General features: G+C 38.3%; 3 protein-coding genes across 20 annotated transcripts in view; 1 reads left to right on the forward strand and 2 right to left on the reverse strand.

Moving 5' to 3' along the window:
* camk2d2 (calcium/calmodulin-dependent protein kinase (CaM kinase) II delta 2) overlaps positions 1 to 3,487 on the reverse strand; it is a 38,939-nt gene extending 35,452 nt beyond the window's left edge. For all 18 annotated transcript variants that reach the window (XM_051384672.1, XM_051384662.1, XM_051384660.1 and 15 more), the window contains exon 1: positions 3,067 to 3,487. In XM_051384672.1, the coding sequence (XP_051240632.1) occupies positions 3,067 to 3,128 (62 nt within the window). In that variant the 5' untranslated portion in view covers positions 3,129 to 3,487. The remainder of the gene's footprint in view (positions 1 to 3,066) is intronic.
* Positions 3,488 to 5,423: 1,936 nt separating this feature from the next.
* LOC127354644 (permeability factor 2) lies at positions 5,424 to 6,634 on the reverse strand. Its single transcript, XM_051384685.1, has 4 exons — positions 6,379 to 6,634; positions 6,106 to 6,238; positions 5,895 to 5,981; positions 5,424 to 5,772 (listed from the first exon to the last, which is right to left on the reverse strand). Exons 1-4 carry the CDS (start codon positions 6,443 to 6,445, stop codon positions 5,760 to 5,762), a joined length of 300 nt encoding a protein of 99 aa, XP_051240645.1. The 5' UTR covers positions 6,446 to 6,634; the 3' UTR covers positions 5,424 to 5,759.
* A 3,149-nt stretch (positions 6,635 to 9,783) lies between these two features.
* Positions 9,784 to 12,666, forward strand: LOC127354645 (interleukin-8). Its single transcript, XM_051384686.1, has 4 exons — positions 9,784 to 11,078; positions 11,290 to 11,419; positions 11,530 to 11,616; positions 12,155 to 12,666. Exons 1-4 carry the CDS (start codon positions 11,027 to 11,029, stop codon positions 12,165 to 12,167), a joined length of 282 nt encoding a protein of 93 aa, XP_051240646.1. The 5' UTR covers positions 9,784 to 11,026; the 3' UTR covers positions 12,168 to 12,666.
* Positions 12,667 to 15,373: the final 2,707 nt, after the last annotated feature.

The following is a 15,373-nucleotide window of genomic DNA, read 5'->3' on the forward strand; positions in this document are numbered from 1 at the left end:
CTCGGATGTCTTAGGCGAGTAATAACAAACATGGCTGTGCTAAAATAGAGGTTTTACAGTCACATTTCATCATTAAATTGCACAAAAGCATTGATGCAATATCTTTGCAGCTACTCACACAAACACACTCACACCCCCATACCTACAGTACAAACTGTCCTTATCACTACACAAGACCATTAACACCAACGAACGTGCCTACCAGCCTTCTATTGTTTAAGCCATGTGTTGTTCTGGTGTTCCAGGCACATGTATGAAGATCAAAAAACTAGGTCAGCTATATTTGAGGGAGGAGAAGAGCAGAGTGCTGCATCTCTCATCTCTAAACGCAGCCATGGAGCCTCAGCTCTGCAGCCATGGAGGCCGCTTTGCTATTCAGCCTCCATCTCTGTCTGTGTACGCCTTTTCTTTTAAATAGAAATCTGTTCTCATCCTGTCTAGCTCCAGACAACATCAGAGATATTCAGACAGCATCAAAGCTATCACAAACAGAAGCACTTGGATGCAGACAGTGGAGACTCAAAGCAGAAAATTGACTCATTACCTCAAATGAACCCTGTTCTTTCACTTGCTACTTCTAATGACTGACAACTGTGGCGTGATATCACTGCACAATGTTATATTATTTGGTTAAATCAGTGTTACAATATGAGAAATAACTGAAGCTTTGTGCCCATGTAATCACTGTTGAGCATACAGTGATGTGTACCATAGACATGTTATCTAACATCCTTTGGAGTGAGCAGCTTGCCACTAAAGCTTACCTCTAATTTATAGGGGATTTGGCGAAGGAAATGATGATAGCATTACATGTTACATAAGCATTTTTACTTGACTATCCTGCATAGTTGGGTAGTATGGCGCTGTAAAGTGCATATGTGAATGTCTCGTAAAATGACCTGCACTTTTGTATTTGAAAGTTAAGTAAAGGCAAGCTAGCTGGAACAAGGTTCAAAGTAAGCAGACAAACCAACTGATGATGAGGAAGATTCTGTGTTTGTTCAAAGTCTCCTTATTCTACACCGTACATGAATTCTTTGCTTGGCTCTGTGTGTAGGTGTGTGTTTGTGTGTGTATGAGGACACACTTGTCTGGGAATTTGTGTGTATGTTTGAAGAGGGATTCTCAAACAGTATTATTAACTCATCTGGGTTTTGCATGTCGCTTCCCATTCTTAGTCGATGCACACACACACACCAAGTGGACCAATCACAGTTATTGCGTTGCAGCTGCAACATGTAGTTGCATTTCTCGGGGGGGAATGAGGCTACGCCTACCTACGGTGTCGTTTTGACGCAGAAGTATAAATAAAGCTTCAAAGCTTTTAATCAGCGGTGACAAAGTATAAGTTTAACAGGAGGGAATTATTAACATGATATTTAACTTAAGTTATTTGTTTAAGAAAGCAGCCTTCTAAGTACCTTTGCATAGTCATATTGATGTTAAATCAGTGCAGAATCCACATAGAAAAGGTCTATTTTGGCCCAGTGCCATATCGGTAATCAGTGAATTTCTCTCAGAGAATCAGTATCACTAAATCAGTATCAGTCTCATAAATCCCATATCAGTCGAGCTCTAATGTCATAACGTAAAAATGCTTCACAAAGATGAATACATTTTGGTGTAGGGATGCAGAGAAGGGGTTTATGGGTAACCAAAGGGTGAAAAAAGCTAAAAAATACAATAGAGAACTACAATGATTTCAGGATATTGTTTTAGAATTGTTGGTTTAGTTCAAATGTTAGACTGGATCTTTAGCAAGTTTCATGGATATCTGATTTCATTTTCCTACAGAACGGACTGGTTGGAAATATACAAAATCCAAAAGTACAAACACACAAGTATTGTATTGTCCTTGAACGGCTGAATATTTTGGTGACAGCTTTCTGAATGTATCTGTGTATATTATTATTTCACTAACCATTATAATAATTTCAGCATTGTGTAAATATCTCAAGAAATAATCATTTCTGGATACTTGAAACGTTAGCAATGGCCAGGTATTTGGTCAAAACCATTGTGGTATTTTCATTTCATCAGTACCAGCTGGTCTGCTGGGTGCTGGTCTGGGGGAAAAGGGTGCTGCACATAGTAAAGAGATCAGGTGAGTTAAAAGGTACTATAAAAGCAATATGGCTGCATTATTAATGACACATGCAGGGGGCTGAGGCTGTAGAGGAGATTTCCTCTTCCTCACATAGCCTACTACAAATACTTCCATAAGTAAGGGTGATAGGATGCGAAGTGGGGGACGCTGGGGGCACATTTCTCTCTCTCTCTCTCTCTCTCTCTCTCTCTATTTCCGCTTTGGCTGAAAGTGAACCCAGGATGCAGACATCTGGGACTGAGTACACTGACCACGGGGTACTGGGCAGACTGCAGGTCAGGTAGGGCATGACCACAAACACACTCATTGGTACGTGGATCTCTCTCTCTCTCTCTCTCTCTCTCTCTCTCAGGGGTGAGGAATTCCCTGCCTGTGTCTGATAATTGACCGCAGCTCGGTACTTGGCTGGGGAATGTGTCATAGCCAACTACATGGTCTGCTGTCGCATTACCGAGTGTGTATTTTTGTCACGCGGGAGGAGGAGGTAGAGGATCTGAGGAGGGGTGGTGGTGGGTTACCAAATCTCAACATTTAACACACCCCAGTTTACAACATGGGGGCTCCTCACCCTTCCGTGGCACCCAAAAGATCGAAATGCAACATCAGTGGGCTCCACAGGATGGAGGCAAAATGACGACACCCTCGTTTCGACATCTTCTCTTTCGCAAGCACAAAACGTAGGCAGGGCTTCAGATGTGGGATTTAACAATAAGATGGTGCACAGGCCTGGATCTTACATGATAGCGTATTTAGCCCCCCGCATCAAAGGTTTCATGGCTACACTATCAGCAGCGCACACACTCACACTCACTCACACACACGTACACACACACACACACAAGACGCACAGACACACAGAGCCCGGAATCCGTCCCTAAGCCAAGGCGGCCTATTACATAACAGGCTGATATTTCATACAGAGATGATGCCAGATGATAAAAAAAAATATGCTTCCTTACTTCCCCAGCTCCTCGAACAGCTGATATTCGTCGGTAAATCTCGTGCAGATTGTTAACGCCATCCTGAAGGAGGTGCCAAAAGGGGGTTGTGCAGAGACGCGGATAAGGTGCACTCACAAACAGTAGTATCCACCACACACAGTCGTCAACGCCGCCCGGTTTTGTCCTGGACCTGCAAGCCAAACTGAGGGATTCATGCACAGCTGAAGCGCATCGGCGGGAGCTCTGGTGGGTTGATTTCTGCGGCAAATACGCTTCCTGCGCGAGTGCCTAAATCTGGACGAGAAAGCTTCCGGCGTGGTCGTTTTGCTGTGTCTTTATTTTCTTCACATGCAGCAGCTTGTCACAGCTCGTGGACGCAGCATTTTGTGTGCATTCCGGTGTCTCTGGTGCGTGTCCGTACAGGGCTGAGGGTCGTCTCTCTGCGCGCATCTGACGCCGCACTACCGCACCTACCCCCAGCTGTGCGCTCAGTCCCGCCCCTTTGCCTGCATCCTCACTCACTTAGCCCAGTTACAAACGATAATAATAATAATAATAATAATAATAATAATAATAATAATAATAGTTGTAGGTACTACCTACTATTGTTAATATTAACAATAGGCCTAGTGCCATCCTGTAGGTACATGTACCTTTAATGTAGCTACCATTCTGGAAAGAAACACACAAGAACCACACTAGGCTCTGTGGCTAAAAAAAAGTTGATAATTTAAGCGTTTATTCAGTTATTACTAATTCAAGGCCAAAGCAGGAGTACCAAACTCAGTTTATTACGTGTTTTCTTAAAATTGTAGTCGTTTGTTGTGAAGCATCAGTGACAACACATTTGTGAGAAAAGTATCATGTAAAAGTAAAGTTGGCAGAGTAAAAGTATCATAAGTGTTGGGTAACTGATTCCATGTAATCAGGATTACGTTATCAGATTACAAAATAATCAGATCAGATTAAATTTTTTTTTTTTAAATGTTGATTATATATACATGATAAGTACCATCAGTATTATTTGATTACATTTTACAAGTCTTTAAAATATGGCAATTTCATAAATTGTGAATTTTTTTCACAATATGCATTTACCCTTTAGGGTCTATAGCTCTTGATAGGGTTAATTCTCATGTTTTTTCATTGTGCAGTGTGCTTGAGATAAGAGCTGCCCTACACATGGCCTCACCATGCCACTGCCTTGCCTCTGATTGTTCAACAAGTCAGGAAGTCCTCTGAATGAGACTCAACCCAAGGCATTATACGATTGCCAATAGATGACTAACAACAGCAGAATTTATCAATATTAATGGGAGACATTCAGTGTTGTTTGATTAAATGAACTATAGATGCTGAATATGCAAAATGATTTTGTTTGCATTGAAAAAGTTTTGAGTTGTTCAAAGAGAACTCATGTCAAGTCTGAGAATATCCCCCTCATGATTTAATTCGGGTTATTCCGCCTCAAAGACATTATTTAAACAGGAAAGTGTATTATAAAGTGAGGTTGTGGAGCAGAGCTGAATTTTCATGATCAATTAGTCTGCAGATTTTCTCAATGAAGCTATTAATTGTTTTGACTACAAAATGTAAAAAAATAAGAAAAGAAAGAGGGGATGACATGCAGCAAAGGGCCACAGGTTGGACTCATGAATATTTAATGTTGCACCTTTTTAAAGATGGGGGACTCACAAGAGATAGACAAAAAAAAAGGACTCAGCCTTGGTACATCAGGCAGCTCTATCAGGTCAGTTATCAAGGCACCCCAGGATCAAGCATTTCTTCTCTTGTGAGTCCCCAATCTTAAGCAAGGTGCAACACTAAATTGTCAGGGGTCCCATACAATATTGTTGCAGCAGTAACATAGTGTTGATCATATCTGCAGGGGTTGGACAATGAAAGTGAACTGTAACTCACGTGAGCTAAGGCCATAGTACAGTCTAAGTTTGCTGACTGCAGCATCATGTGGTGTACCTCTAATGTTGTAAAACTTCCATAAGGAAGTAGAACACAGTCATACTTCTTGATGCGTACATGAAAATTTCTTGTATTGACAAAGCATGACATTATTATTTCTTGTGTTATAATATAGTATTTAACATAGTATATGTAAGATTTCTATTTCTGTTTTGTTAAGGTTTTCATGCTTAAATTGTGTTTTACTTATTGTCATTGTATTACTTATTGTAATAATTATTGATTATTTATAATTCATTATGTATGAATTTAAGGAATATTCTAAAAGCAACGGCAAAGAAGAAAATAGATAGATAGATAGATAGATAGATAGATAGATAGATAGATAGATAGATAGATAGATAGATAGATAGATAGATAGATACTTAATAAGAAAGAACAACAAAGAAATTCCATTTGCAATTTCATTTGAACTTCTTTATTTAATCCAGATACTAGTACATTTCATAAATACATTAATAAATATGTTAAACACATAAGTTAAAGAACTGTAACAAACATGAGTGCCCGAAAAACAAGAATAATAATAATAAATAGTGTGTTTGATACAAACAATCTTAGAGGTTGAATTCTGTTGTCAGTTACAACAGTTGATTAAGAATGACATCAAGCAGTCTTCTGGTATTGAAATGAGAGAAGTGTGATGACTTTATCATTTCATCAAACTCAAATACTTCTTGGTACTTTTCTTTGTCTAACAGCTCAGACTCGTGAAACACATCTCCATCTGTTCAACGTCTTCTGCTGCAGAGAAAACAAACAGAAAAGAAAAATTAATTCATCTATCAAAAGTGAACGCTCTCTCTCAATATCCAGTTAAATCACGGCAGTACTGTGCTCATACTGTATGATTGACCTGTACTTACTTGGACAGAATCTTCTGAATCACTTTCTTCACCCAGGGAGCCTCGGGGTCCAGGCAAACCTCTTGGCCTGTCTTTTTCAAAGTGGCACTGCACAGAAACAGACACGCAGTCAGAACAAATTCACAAAGTCAACATGTGACTACGACAAAATATCAAATTACCAACACCATTGCTATCTAGATGGGATGAAGCCTTTGAAACTAGGTCTTACATGATCTCAGTCTCCTCGCAATGGGAGTTAGCAGGAATCAGCTCCACCTTCCCAATGTGGCGGCCGATGGGTTTGCTCTCTGTTTGGATGCAGCGACAGTGCAGCTCCACTCCCAGGCTTCTCAGACTCATCCCTGTTAGGAGACACATATGGTCACAATTTGCAACAGTGTGTATTGATAACTCTTTATGCATTGAGAAAAAGGTGCACAGTAGTGACAGTTGCAAGTGCAACAATACTGTTACGTTCACTTATTGAATAACAAAACCTTACCTTCACTGATGGCCAGGAACGCCAGGAGCACCACAATAGATGTGGCGAAGACTTTACTGCTCATCATTTTGCCTTTTACAAATTCTGCAACAATTAACACTAAAGGATAGGACTGTCCTTCAGAAAGCTGTCTAATAAAGCCTGATGCACTGTGTAAAAGTAAAGTTTCTGCTTCTTCTTTTGCTTAGTTCCTTCTCTACTTTTCCTTTTCTTGGTTCAGCCTTGCCTCGCTCTGCTGTTTGAATCTAGTGCTGAAGAGGAGAGTCACTCCCTTTATAGCTCCTGGAGATGAATCACCTCCCTGGCTCAGGAAGGTTGCGCAAGCTGGGACTGTCGGCAACTCAGTGTGGGAATTTACCCAGTGAGGGATTTGACTAAACTTTGTCAAGGGGAAGTATGGGTCATTGATACAAATTATCGTTTCGGAAAAACACGGTGACTAAAAAACTAATACATTTGTTGATGTGACATGAATGCTTTAGATAAATTCTTTGTTAATTAGACATTGCTGTTGGTACTGGATTTAACTATTGCTCACACCAAACTCACAGATTAGCTATTGATCAACAGACAACTGATTCACTGATTGCATGCGATAAAATGAACAATTATATGCAATCTGTGAATGAGTTGCTGACGGATGTAACCCTCAGGTTTTGTCATCTTAAGTGTCACCTTCAAGGTCATTTGTACCAAGAGTCCATTCATGAACTTTGAGTTGGCATGTATCTCACATACTCATATCACGTACATACATCTGCTACATGTTTTGCATGCCATGTTTATTGCTGTTCAAGTTCAATAATGGAAAGTCAGCTATCTAACTGATAAAGTCCATCTATAGGTGAATACTGTGTTTTAGATCGAGACAGAGAGTGACATGCTGTCTGATATCAAAATGTTATTTTCATCTCCTTTCCAGTGTACAGTGCACAAATAAATAACAAACAAATGTGAATATCATATTAAATGAGTATTTGATATAATCACAAAGGAAAACCTTCATACTTCTTTTATCAACTGCATTCATGCCTCATTAATCAAAAGCACATTATTGCAAGATAATGATGACAACCAGCAGTGTATTTGCTGGCTCATGTGTCTGACATTCTGACAGCAGGCGATGTGCCAAAAGTTTCATTAGGTTCAAGCCTAACACAACCACAACAACATGCTCAGACATATCTTCTTGCAGTTATTACGTCACTCCAGCCACTTTCACAAAACAGAAGGAAGTATGGGGTAACTTCTACACGGGGGGGGGGCAATCTTGTGGCTTTGTCACATGAATTCTTCAGCTATTGCCCCACTCAAACTTAATACATGATGAATGGAAGCCTTTGGACAGGAGGCAAAGTACATCTGTAAGGTTTTTAGTTTTAGTTATTTATTTATTGAACAGCTAAATCTCAGACAGGCCAGACGGTATGACCAGTTCATATCTAGAATCATGTCCTTATTTCTTTTTTGACTGTACTGAAAGCATGTGATGAACATCATTGGAAAGTTTTTGATTTCACTTTGCATCACTGTCATGGTCACCAATGTATGTGGTGAGATGGGTGAAAATAGCATGATGTCGGCATGATGGCATGTGACTTGCATAAGTTAGGAAACATGTGATGATTGTTATCTATTGGTTTTCCCCCAAATTTACCCAAATATAAATAGAAAAGTATTCAAACAAAAATTCACTATATAAAAAAATATGGGGAAGAGACAGTGTTTAGGATTCTTGTATTTATGGCATTTTATATTTTTCATGTACATACAAAGACACATCACTTTCATTCCTTTATCTGAATCGCAACATGTCATTTTTTTGAACAGGGTCACAGACAATAGAGGAAACAAGCTCTGTAGCTTTATGGGCTCACAAGAGGAAGTAAGATACAATCTTCTTTGAAAGTGTGATACAAAGATGTTTGGATATTCCAAAACTTCCTCTTGACCTTAGCCAAAACTTTCATACAAAGTACAAAACCACTTAACTGTGGTAAATATTCAAAGTCAGACTAAACTGAAGTGGCACTGCATCGTGATTATGGTTTACCATTTACGGTAATAGCACTTTACTTTAAAACTAAGAGGGATTACAGTAAAGAGATAGCAATGTCAGTTCCCATTCACTTTAGTTTAGGTCTCCAGAGGATGAAGACTCCTTGACAATTCCCTGACATTTTCTCTAGCCCCACCAGTGGGTACATTTTTTTATTTTTCAATAGAACATCATCTATTAGATAACTTGGCACATCCTCGGTTCCCAGACAATGTACCCTACTGACTCCAGTGACCACTGACTTTTCAGAGAGTGAAATGTCTTGACAACTATTTGATGGATTATCATATAATTCAGTACAGACATTCATATTCCCCTCAGGGTGAATTGTAATAGCTTTCATAATAAGGGCTCTCATCAAGTCAAAGTTGAAATTTGTCTAGTACTAACTATCTACAAAACCATCAGCCTCATTGCACTTTGTCTGACAATATTATCAGTATCAGCAGCAGCACATCTACCTTAGCACAAGTGGGCTTAAAGCCAAGTGCAAAGAAATTGAGAAGTGCCTGAAGAAGATTTCATTGTGACTGCTCTAGCACTGGCTTTGGGCTGACTAAATCAAAGCTGTGGCATATATTGCCTTGATGCTAAATATATATGTATTTTTTTTGTCCAGTAAAATAAATTAATTTATTTTTACAATATGCAACTACCTCCTGCTGTTACCTGTGCAATATTCTATTTAAATCACATCTGTATAAAAAACGTAATATAGTGTACATACAACCCTAATTCTATTTTTTTATTCTTTATTTCTTGTAGTTTACTCATTTTGTTATTTAATGTGTATTTAATGTTTTTCTATCTGGTGCTGCTGTAACAAGGGAATTCCTAGTGTTGTCCCACAGTGTTGGATCAATAAAGTCTATCTTATCTATTAGCATCAGAGGCAGAGAAGGGAGTGGCTTCCCGGGCTCCAGCCTCTTATGTTTTCTCAAAAGCCTAATCTTTTAGGCCTGTAAAATATCTTCACCTTTGTGTCATTTCCCCTCAGTCTCTGGCCCGAACGTAAAATCAAAAGAGCAAAAGTTCTATTACTGATTATTACAGTCTTATGGAATGGATTCACATGTGGCAGATTTGTAAGCTAAACATTCATCCTGTGTACTCCTACCATACCTATGTTATGTAACTTTCTGCCTTTTTTTATGTGGTAGGTAGGAGTCAAAATTAGTCATCCTCAACATGACAAATATTAATAAAACTCCACAAAACAAAAAAGGATGTAGGCTCTACAGCATGATCGTGTCCCCCCCCCTTATATAGCTGTACATAGGAAAATATTCTCCCTAGGGGAGTCTGCCCTCACGTCTTCCCAAAGTTTGGGCTACGCCTCCAATGTTTGCAACGTCTGGCCACGCACTTGTCCAGCATTGGTATAACTTAGCATAACAGTGCAAAACCATTAAGGTATTGCATAGCACTCCGTAGCATGACATATATGGAAGAGTATTGTGTGGTATATAATAGTGCAGATTTAAAGAAAGGTTGCTCTGTCTTGACTGGCATTCTGCCTGACTCCTTCACTATCAATGTCTTATCTTAAGGCACGGTTTACTAACCAAACAGGCACATGCAGATAATAAATACACAATGATACCACATACAAAGGACTTGAGAATAACAACAGGAGCTGGGAAAACCAGGAATGAATCACAAACTAGTCGGCACCCAATCTTTTGTTTGAGAGTTAAGCTGCTTGAGCTTTACAAGTTCTCCACTGTCATATAACAATTTGTTTCAGTTAGACTGGTTGGACTGTGGTTATTATTTATGATATACATATGAGGAAGTGAGAGCCTGCCACCAAGAAACCGACAGTAAGTCAGCCTCTGGAGAATTACAGGAAATCATTTTGGATTGACAAATAGCCAAAAGGAGGGTTTGAAGACTTTTTCCCCTCGCACAATTTAAGTTGGGGTATCTATCTGCAGTTTACATTCCACATGTGTTTAACCGTCTCCCTCTGACGTTAAGAGTCATGCTGGGACAAGCTTGCCAGAAGTACATTTTTCTATTACTGCAAACTCCTGTGATTTGTTTGAGGGAGGATAGAAGTGAATCTGCTCAGTTGTGTGCAAGGCTTTATGAGGTTACAAATTAAACAGCATATTTCAAAATGCCTAGTCATTTTATTTTGGCACAGATATCCAAATTCAAGAAAATCGTGTTAAAAGTGAATCATGAATCCTAGAACCCTTTACCAGAAAATGATTTCACCAAAAAAAGTGTTCAAAATGTCTCCCGGGCTTGCTAACTAGACCTCTATTACAGTGAGATAAGTAATAAAAAAAAACAACAAACAAATTAAACATGAAGAAAATTATTTAGAATTGTTTATTATAGAGCAGTAGTAAATACACTTTAGTCCCAAAACTCTTTTGTTTTCTGAACTGTTGTTAAAAAAAAGACTAAATTCCTTGGAAAGAGAGGGAGGGATAGATGAGAAAGTGGTTAACATAGTGGACTTGCATCATATTTTGCAGCAGTTGGGGGAAGAGCAAAGCTTTATATGATTGCCTGCAGACAACGACTAACACCAGTCTTAAAGATTACTGAATCCCAGACTTCAGCTTCAGAGCAGTTATGTCTGTCATCACTATTGTAGCGCTCATGGTTTTCTTGACTATTCCTGAAGGTAAGTCTAATCTGTCAATTACTGTTAAAATATTATGTTAAATATATATATATGTGTGTGTGTTTGTAAAATACTGTCTTGTCTTGTCTTGACAATTTCCATTTAAGGACATATTCTGTTAGTAATGTCCGCAAGTGCCTGTGTGTGGTTTGCACTATGCCTTGCTTCTGTCCAGATATTGATATCCTTTTCTGATCTGTTACCACTTCAGGTTTCAGTTTTGGGCCTCAAGAAGTGAATCGATGCCGATGCATCACCACAGAGAAAAAGCCCATAGGGCGTTACATAGGACAGGTGGAGGTGAACCCTGTCAGCTCCCACTGCAACAATATTGAGATAATGTAAGCCCTGGGTGCAAAGCTCAACAGTTGTTCTTGTAATTTGTACTCACAAAACACTTACCGGATATGTTGCTGTGACTAATGTCTCGGACCTGTCTTTGATCCTGCAGTGCCACTCTTAAATCGGATGGGAGAAAGATTTGTCTGGACCCCAAAGCTCCTTGGGTCAAAAGGGTGTTTGAGAAGAACCTGGTTGTGTAAGTTCATCTTCACTGTATTTTCTTATATGAGTGAATAGATTAGCGTGAGAACAGATTCTTTGTGAAGAAGATTTTGAATTCTTCATGTTCAGGATAAGCACTCGGAAGCAATATAACTGAACAGTCTGAGGAAGAGTCTTCTATGTGAGGGGATTTTATAACTTTAGTGCCGACTGAAAGGCAACGCTTGTTATTTTATGACAGTCGTATCAATATTTATTTGTTGTGTTTATAGGAAAGTATGTTTGCATGGAACTTTCCAGGAAACAAGTTTACCATTAGTCATTAACTGACTGAATGAATGTGACTAACCTTTTGTTTAAAACTAGAGATGCCAGTTCCAGACACATTAGTCTCAGTCTAATTCATAACATTTACCCTAAATTGGATAAACAATAATTTGAAATCACATTCCACTTCAAGCCACAGTGTTTAATTCCAAACATCTATTCATCCATTCCATATTCAATACAGTATGTGTGTAAGTGAAGTAAGATTGCTCAACCAATAACATATGTACATTTTATCTTTGTAGGCAGGCACCTTGAAGAATAAACCTTCACAGATTTGGCTCGGATGGAAGAAGAAGGACCTTCTAGAGAATCATATATTCATCACCACTGATTCAAAGTTCAAAGTAGAAGCGTGGACTGCACTGATTAATTTGCGTGATGAGAAAGATTTGTGTGGCAGCTGGCTAAACTGGAAAAAGTTGAGCTTAAATTGTCTATACAAAAGCTGGGTATAGACAATTTAAGCTCAACATATTCTTAGTGGCAAAGAGACAAGGCGGCAGAAACCTTTATTCTGAACTATATGTACAAGTAATATGTCTGCTTACATAAGAAGAGTTTTTTTGTATGGAATTAAAATACTTATACCTCAAATGTGCAGCAGGATATATAATGGAAATCTGTGATTAAATGCACAACAAAAAAATCTAAAACCTTTCTTACACCTTTGTACACCTTTCTTAAAAAACATACATGCCCGCTTTCATCTAAAATATGACGATTGTGAATAAAATGTGACATTATAAACCAGAAATCTGTTCATCTCTCTCTGTATTTATTTTTATAAATCTGTACTTCTCTTTTCTCTTCTCAGTGTAATTTCTCATTAGCTCGTAGCGTACAGGGAGGATGAAGCAACAGAATTCACAGTTTCGAGCCAAGATTTTATCAAAATACTTGTAGAAGGAGTAATAAAGATAATAATAAATATAAAATAATACAGACCATTAATGTGCAGTGGTGTCACATTTTTTTATCTTTAAATGTAATATGCTACAGCTAGTCTCTCTTGTGTAAACCACATAATAATGATGAAAAATTGGATGTAAATGGCATCCAATTTAATTTGGCATTGCATGAAACATGACATTTTCATATTGGACTCCACAATTATCACACAGAGAGGTTGGAAAATATCTGTCTATTGAAATGACATACAAATTAACTAATGCTGTTTTCAGATAAATAATTTTTTAAAAAAGGTCTGTCTGTAAGAAAACTATCCCACTAAACACTGCTGTGTACCTACTATTTCATCCCTGCATCATAGAGACATAAACATTGTGTCATTGATTATCCTCTCCACTCTCTTCTGATAAACATTCTCACTGTTTGGGAGTTTTGTTTTTTTTTTTGACTGTTTGTTATGGACAAAAAACATGACGTGTTTGCTGAAAATAGGATTTTGACAACATTTCAAACAGTGTTTCTTGTGTCTTAAAGGAAAGCATGCTTACAGGATCAGATTACATTCTCAGTGAAAGGACATCGCCACCTCTTGGACAAAGGTGCACACCATCCGGACTACAATCACTGATCCTTTGGTTAAACAGCACCCCTTCACTGGAAGCTGACATTAGTGACATTGTATTTTATTGCAACATTACAATACACACAGCTGTATCTAATCACCAAAAGTGCAATCCAAAAAAAACATCTGTCCCTGGCCCAAGGCAAACTCCATCAGTGCTGTTGATTCTGGCAAAAGGCTGCTCAGCAGATGTTTGAGTAAACTGCAGATTCTAGAGAAACTCTGCTGTATTTGGCAATTATGTATTGTTTAATAAAAAGGTAGAGTGGGAATAGTTGAGAGGGAATCAGTCATACCATTGATGCTGTGTGCTCTAAGGGTGAAAGTGCTTTAACTTGGACTACGAGCATCTCCATTTTTAGAAATTAATTTGTGCATCCGAGCACTGTATGAACTTTATCCCTATTATTAATTTTTAATTAAGTGTCAGAATTTCCAATGGTACCAAATAAAACAGGTCATTTTAAAGTTGCTACCTTCTCCTGCAGCTGTGGGATATTACCTCATTAACATATCAGTTAATTACTATATAGAGGTTGTTGCTTTGTAAATGTTATGTGCATTGCTCAGCTGTGCATTATGAAGATTTACCTTCAGATAATACCATAAACCTGTATGTCTCTGACAATGTCACAAGCACAAACCAATCCTATTATAGACAGAGAGATTTTGGGAGTTCTTTGGTGTTGACAGAAGAGAATAGTTTGTAAAGATCAACGCACCTGGTAAAATACATGTCACAACACCATCCTCCTTTCCCAGCCCAAACTCTCCAGCCGCTCCCATCAGTCCTACAGTAACCCAGTGTTCCCACCATTCCCACGCCCTCTTGCATATCCATTCCTCATCATTAACTTATAATCGTTATAATCGGTCAACCCCCTATATTTCCTATCAGTCTTTTTCACTGCTTGCCAGTTTTTTCTGTTAAGAACTGCAGCCTGTTGTTTTGTGTTGGACCCTTGCCCGCCTTTACTCCTTTTGGATATGTTTGCCTGTTTTTTTCTTGCCTGTCTGCTTCTGGCTCTTGCACTAGTAAACTTTTATCTTACAGTTCTGTCTCTGAGTGCTTTTGGGACCAAACCTTGTTATGTATGACATTACAGTCACTTCCTGGTGTTGATAACCGAATCAACTATACTATGTTCATTTTTTTGCGGAGGGGCAGCTGAATTAAAACTGCACCTATTGGCTCATTAAGCACGTCAAAAGAGGAGCACAGGGGAAGCGTGCATACTTTAAAATGTGTTATTTTAAGTTTTTCTTTGTCTGTCACAACAGATTTGTGATGACTTATGTCCCACTGTTATTGTGCTATGACACGTACCATTGTTTAATATATAATAATGCATGCAATATCAGATAAGATAAGGTGTTCCTTTATTGATCCCCCTTAGGAGAAATTCAAAATTGACACAGCAGCATAGGGCAATGTAGTGCAAAAGAAAGAGTATAGAAGTGGAGGTACAACAAGATATCAAAAAATAAAATAGAAAATATAAGACTATAAATGAGTATATACACAATATGCAATATTCAAATAAGAATGGTGTGTAAATATTTGAGCAGCTTGACAAAAACTAAACTACATGTACAGTGGGTACGGAAAGTATTCAGACCCCTTTAAAATTTTCACTCTGTTTCATTGCAGCCATTTGCTAAAATCAAAAAAGTTCATTTTATTTCTCATTAATGTACACTCAGCACCCCATCTTGACAGAAAAAAAACGAAATGTAGAATTTTTTGCAAATTTATTAAAAAAGAAAAACTGAAATATCACATGGTCATAAGTATTCAGACCCTTTGCTGTGACACTCATATTTAACTCACATGCTGTCCATTTCTTCTGATCCTCCTTGAGATGGTCCTGCTCCTTCATTGGAGTCTAGCTGTGTTTAATTAAACTGATTGGACTTGACTTAGGAAAGG

Source organism: Dicentrarchus labrax, unplaced genomic scaffold (genome assembly GCF_905237075.1).
Source record: "Dicentrarchus labrax unplaced genomic scaffold, dlabrax2021, whole genome shotgun sequence".
Classification (NCBI taxonomy): domain Eukaryota; kingdom Metazoa; phylum Chordata; class Actinopteri; family Moronidae; genus Dicentrarchus; species Dicentrarchus labrax.

Excerpts from the sequence above, each read along its gene's own strand:
- LOC127354644 (XM_051384685.1), bottom strand. The coding sequence starts at position 6,445 with ATGATGAGCAGTAAAGTCTTCGCCACATCTATTGTGGTGCTCCTGGCG. Across the intron at positions 6,239-6,378 it reads GTTCCTGGCCATCAGTGAAG|GGATGAGTCTGAGAAGCCTG; the intron begins GTAAGGTTTTGT and ends GTCTCCTAACAG. Across the intron at positions 5,982-6,105 it reads TGCGAGGAGACTGAGATCAT|TGCCACTTTGAAAAAGACAG; the intron begins GTAAGACCTAGT and ends GTTTCTGTGCAG.
- LOC127354645 (XM_051384686.1), top strand. The coding sequence starts at position 11,027 with ATGTCTGTCATCACTATTGTAGCGCTCATGGTTTTCTTGACTATTCCT. Across the intron at positions 11,079-11,289 it reads TTTCTTGACTATTCCTGAAG|GTTTCAGTTTTGGGCCTCAA; the intron begins GTAAGTCTAATC and ends TTACCACTTCAG. Across the intron at positions 11,420-11,529 it reads TGCAACAATATTGAGATAAT|TGCCACTCTTAAATCGGATG; the intron begins GTAAGCCCTGGG and ends TTGATCCTGCAG.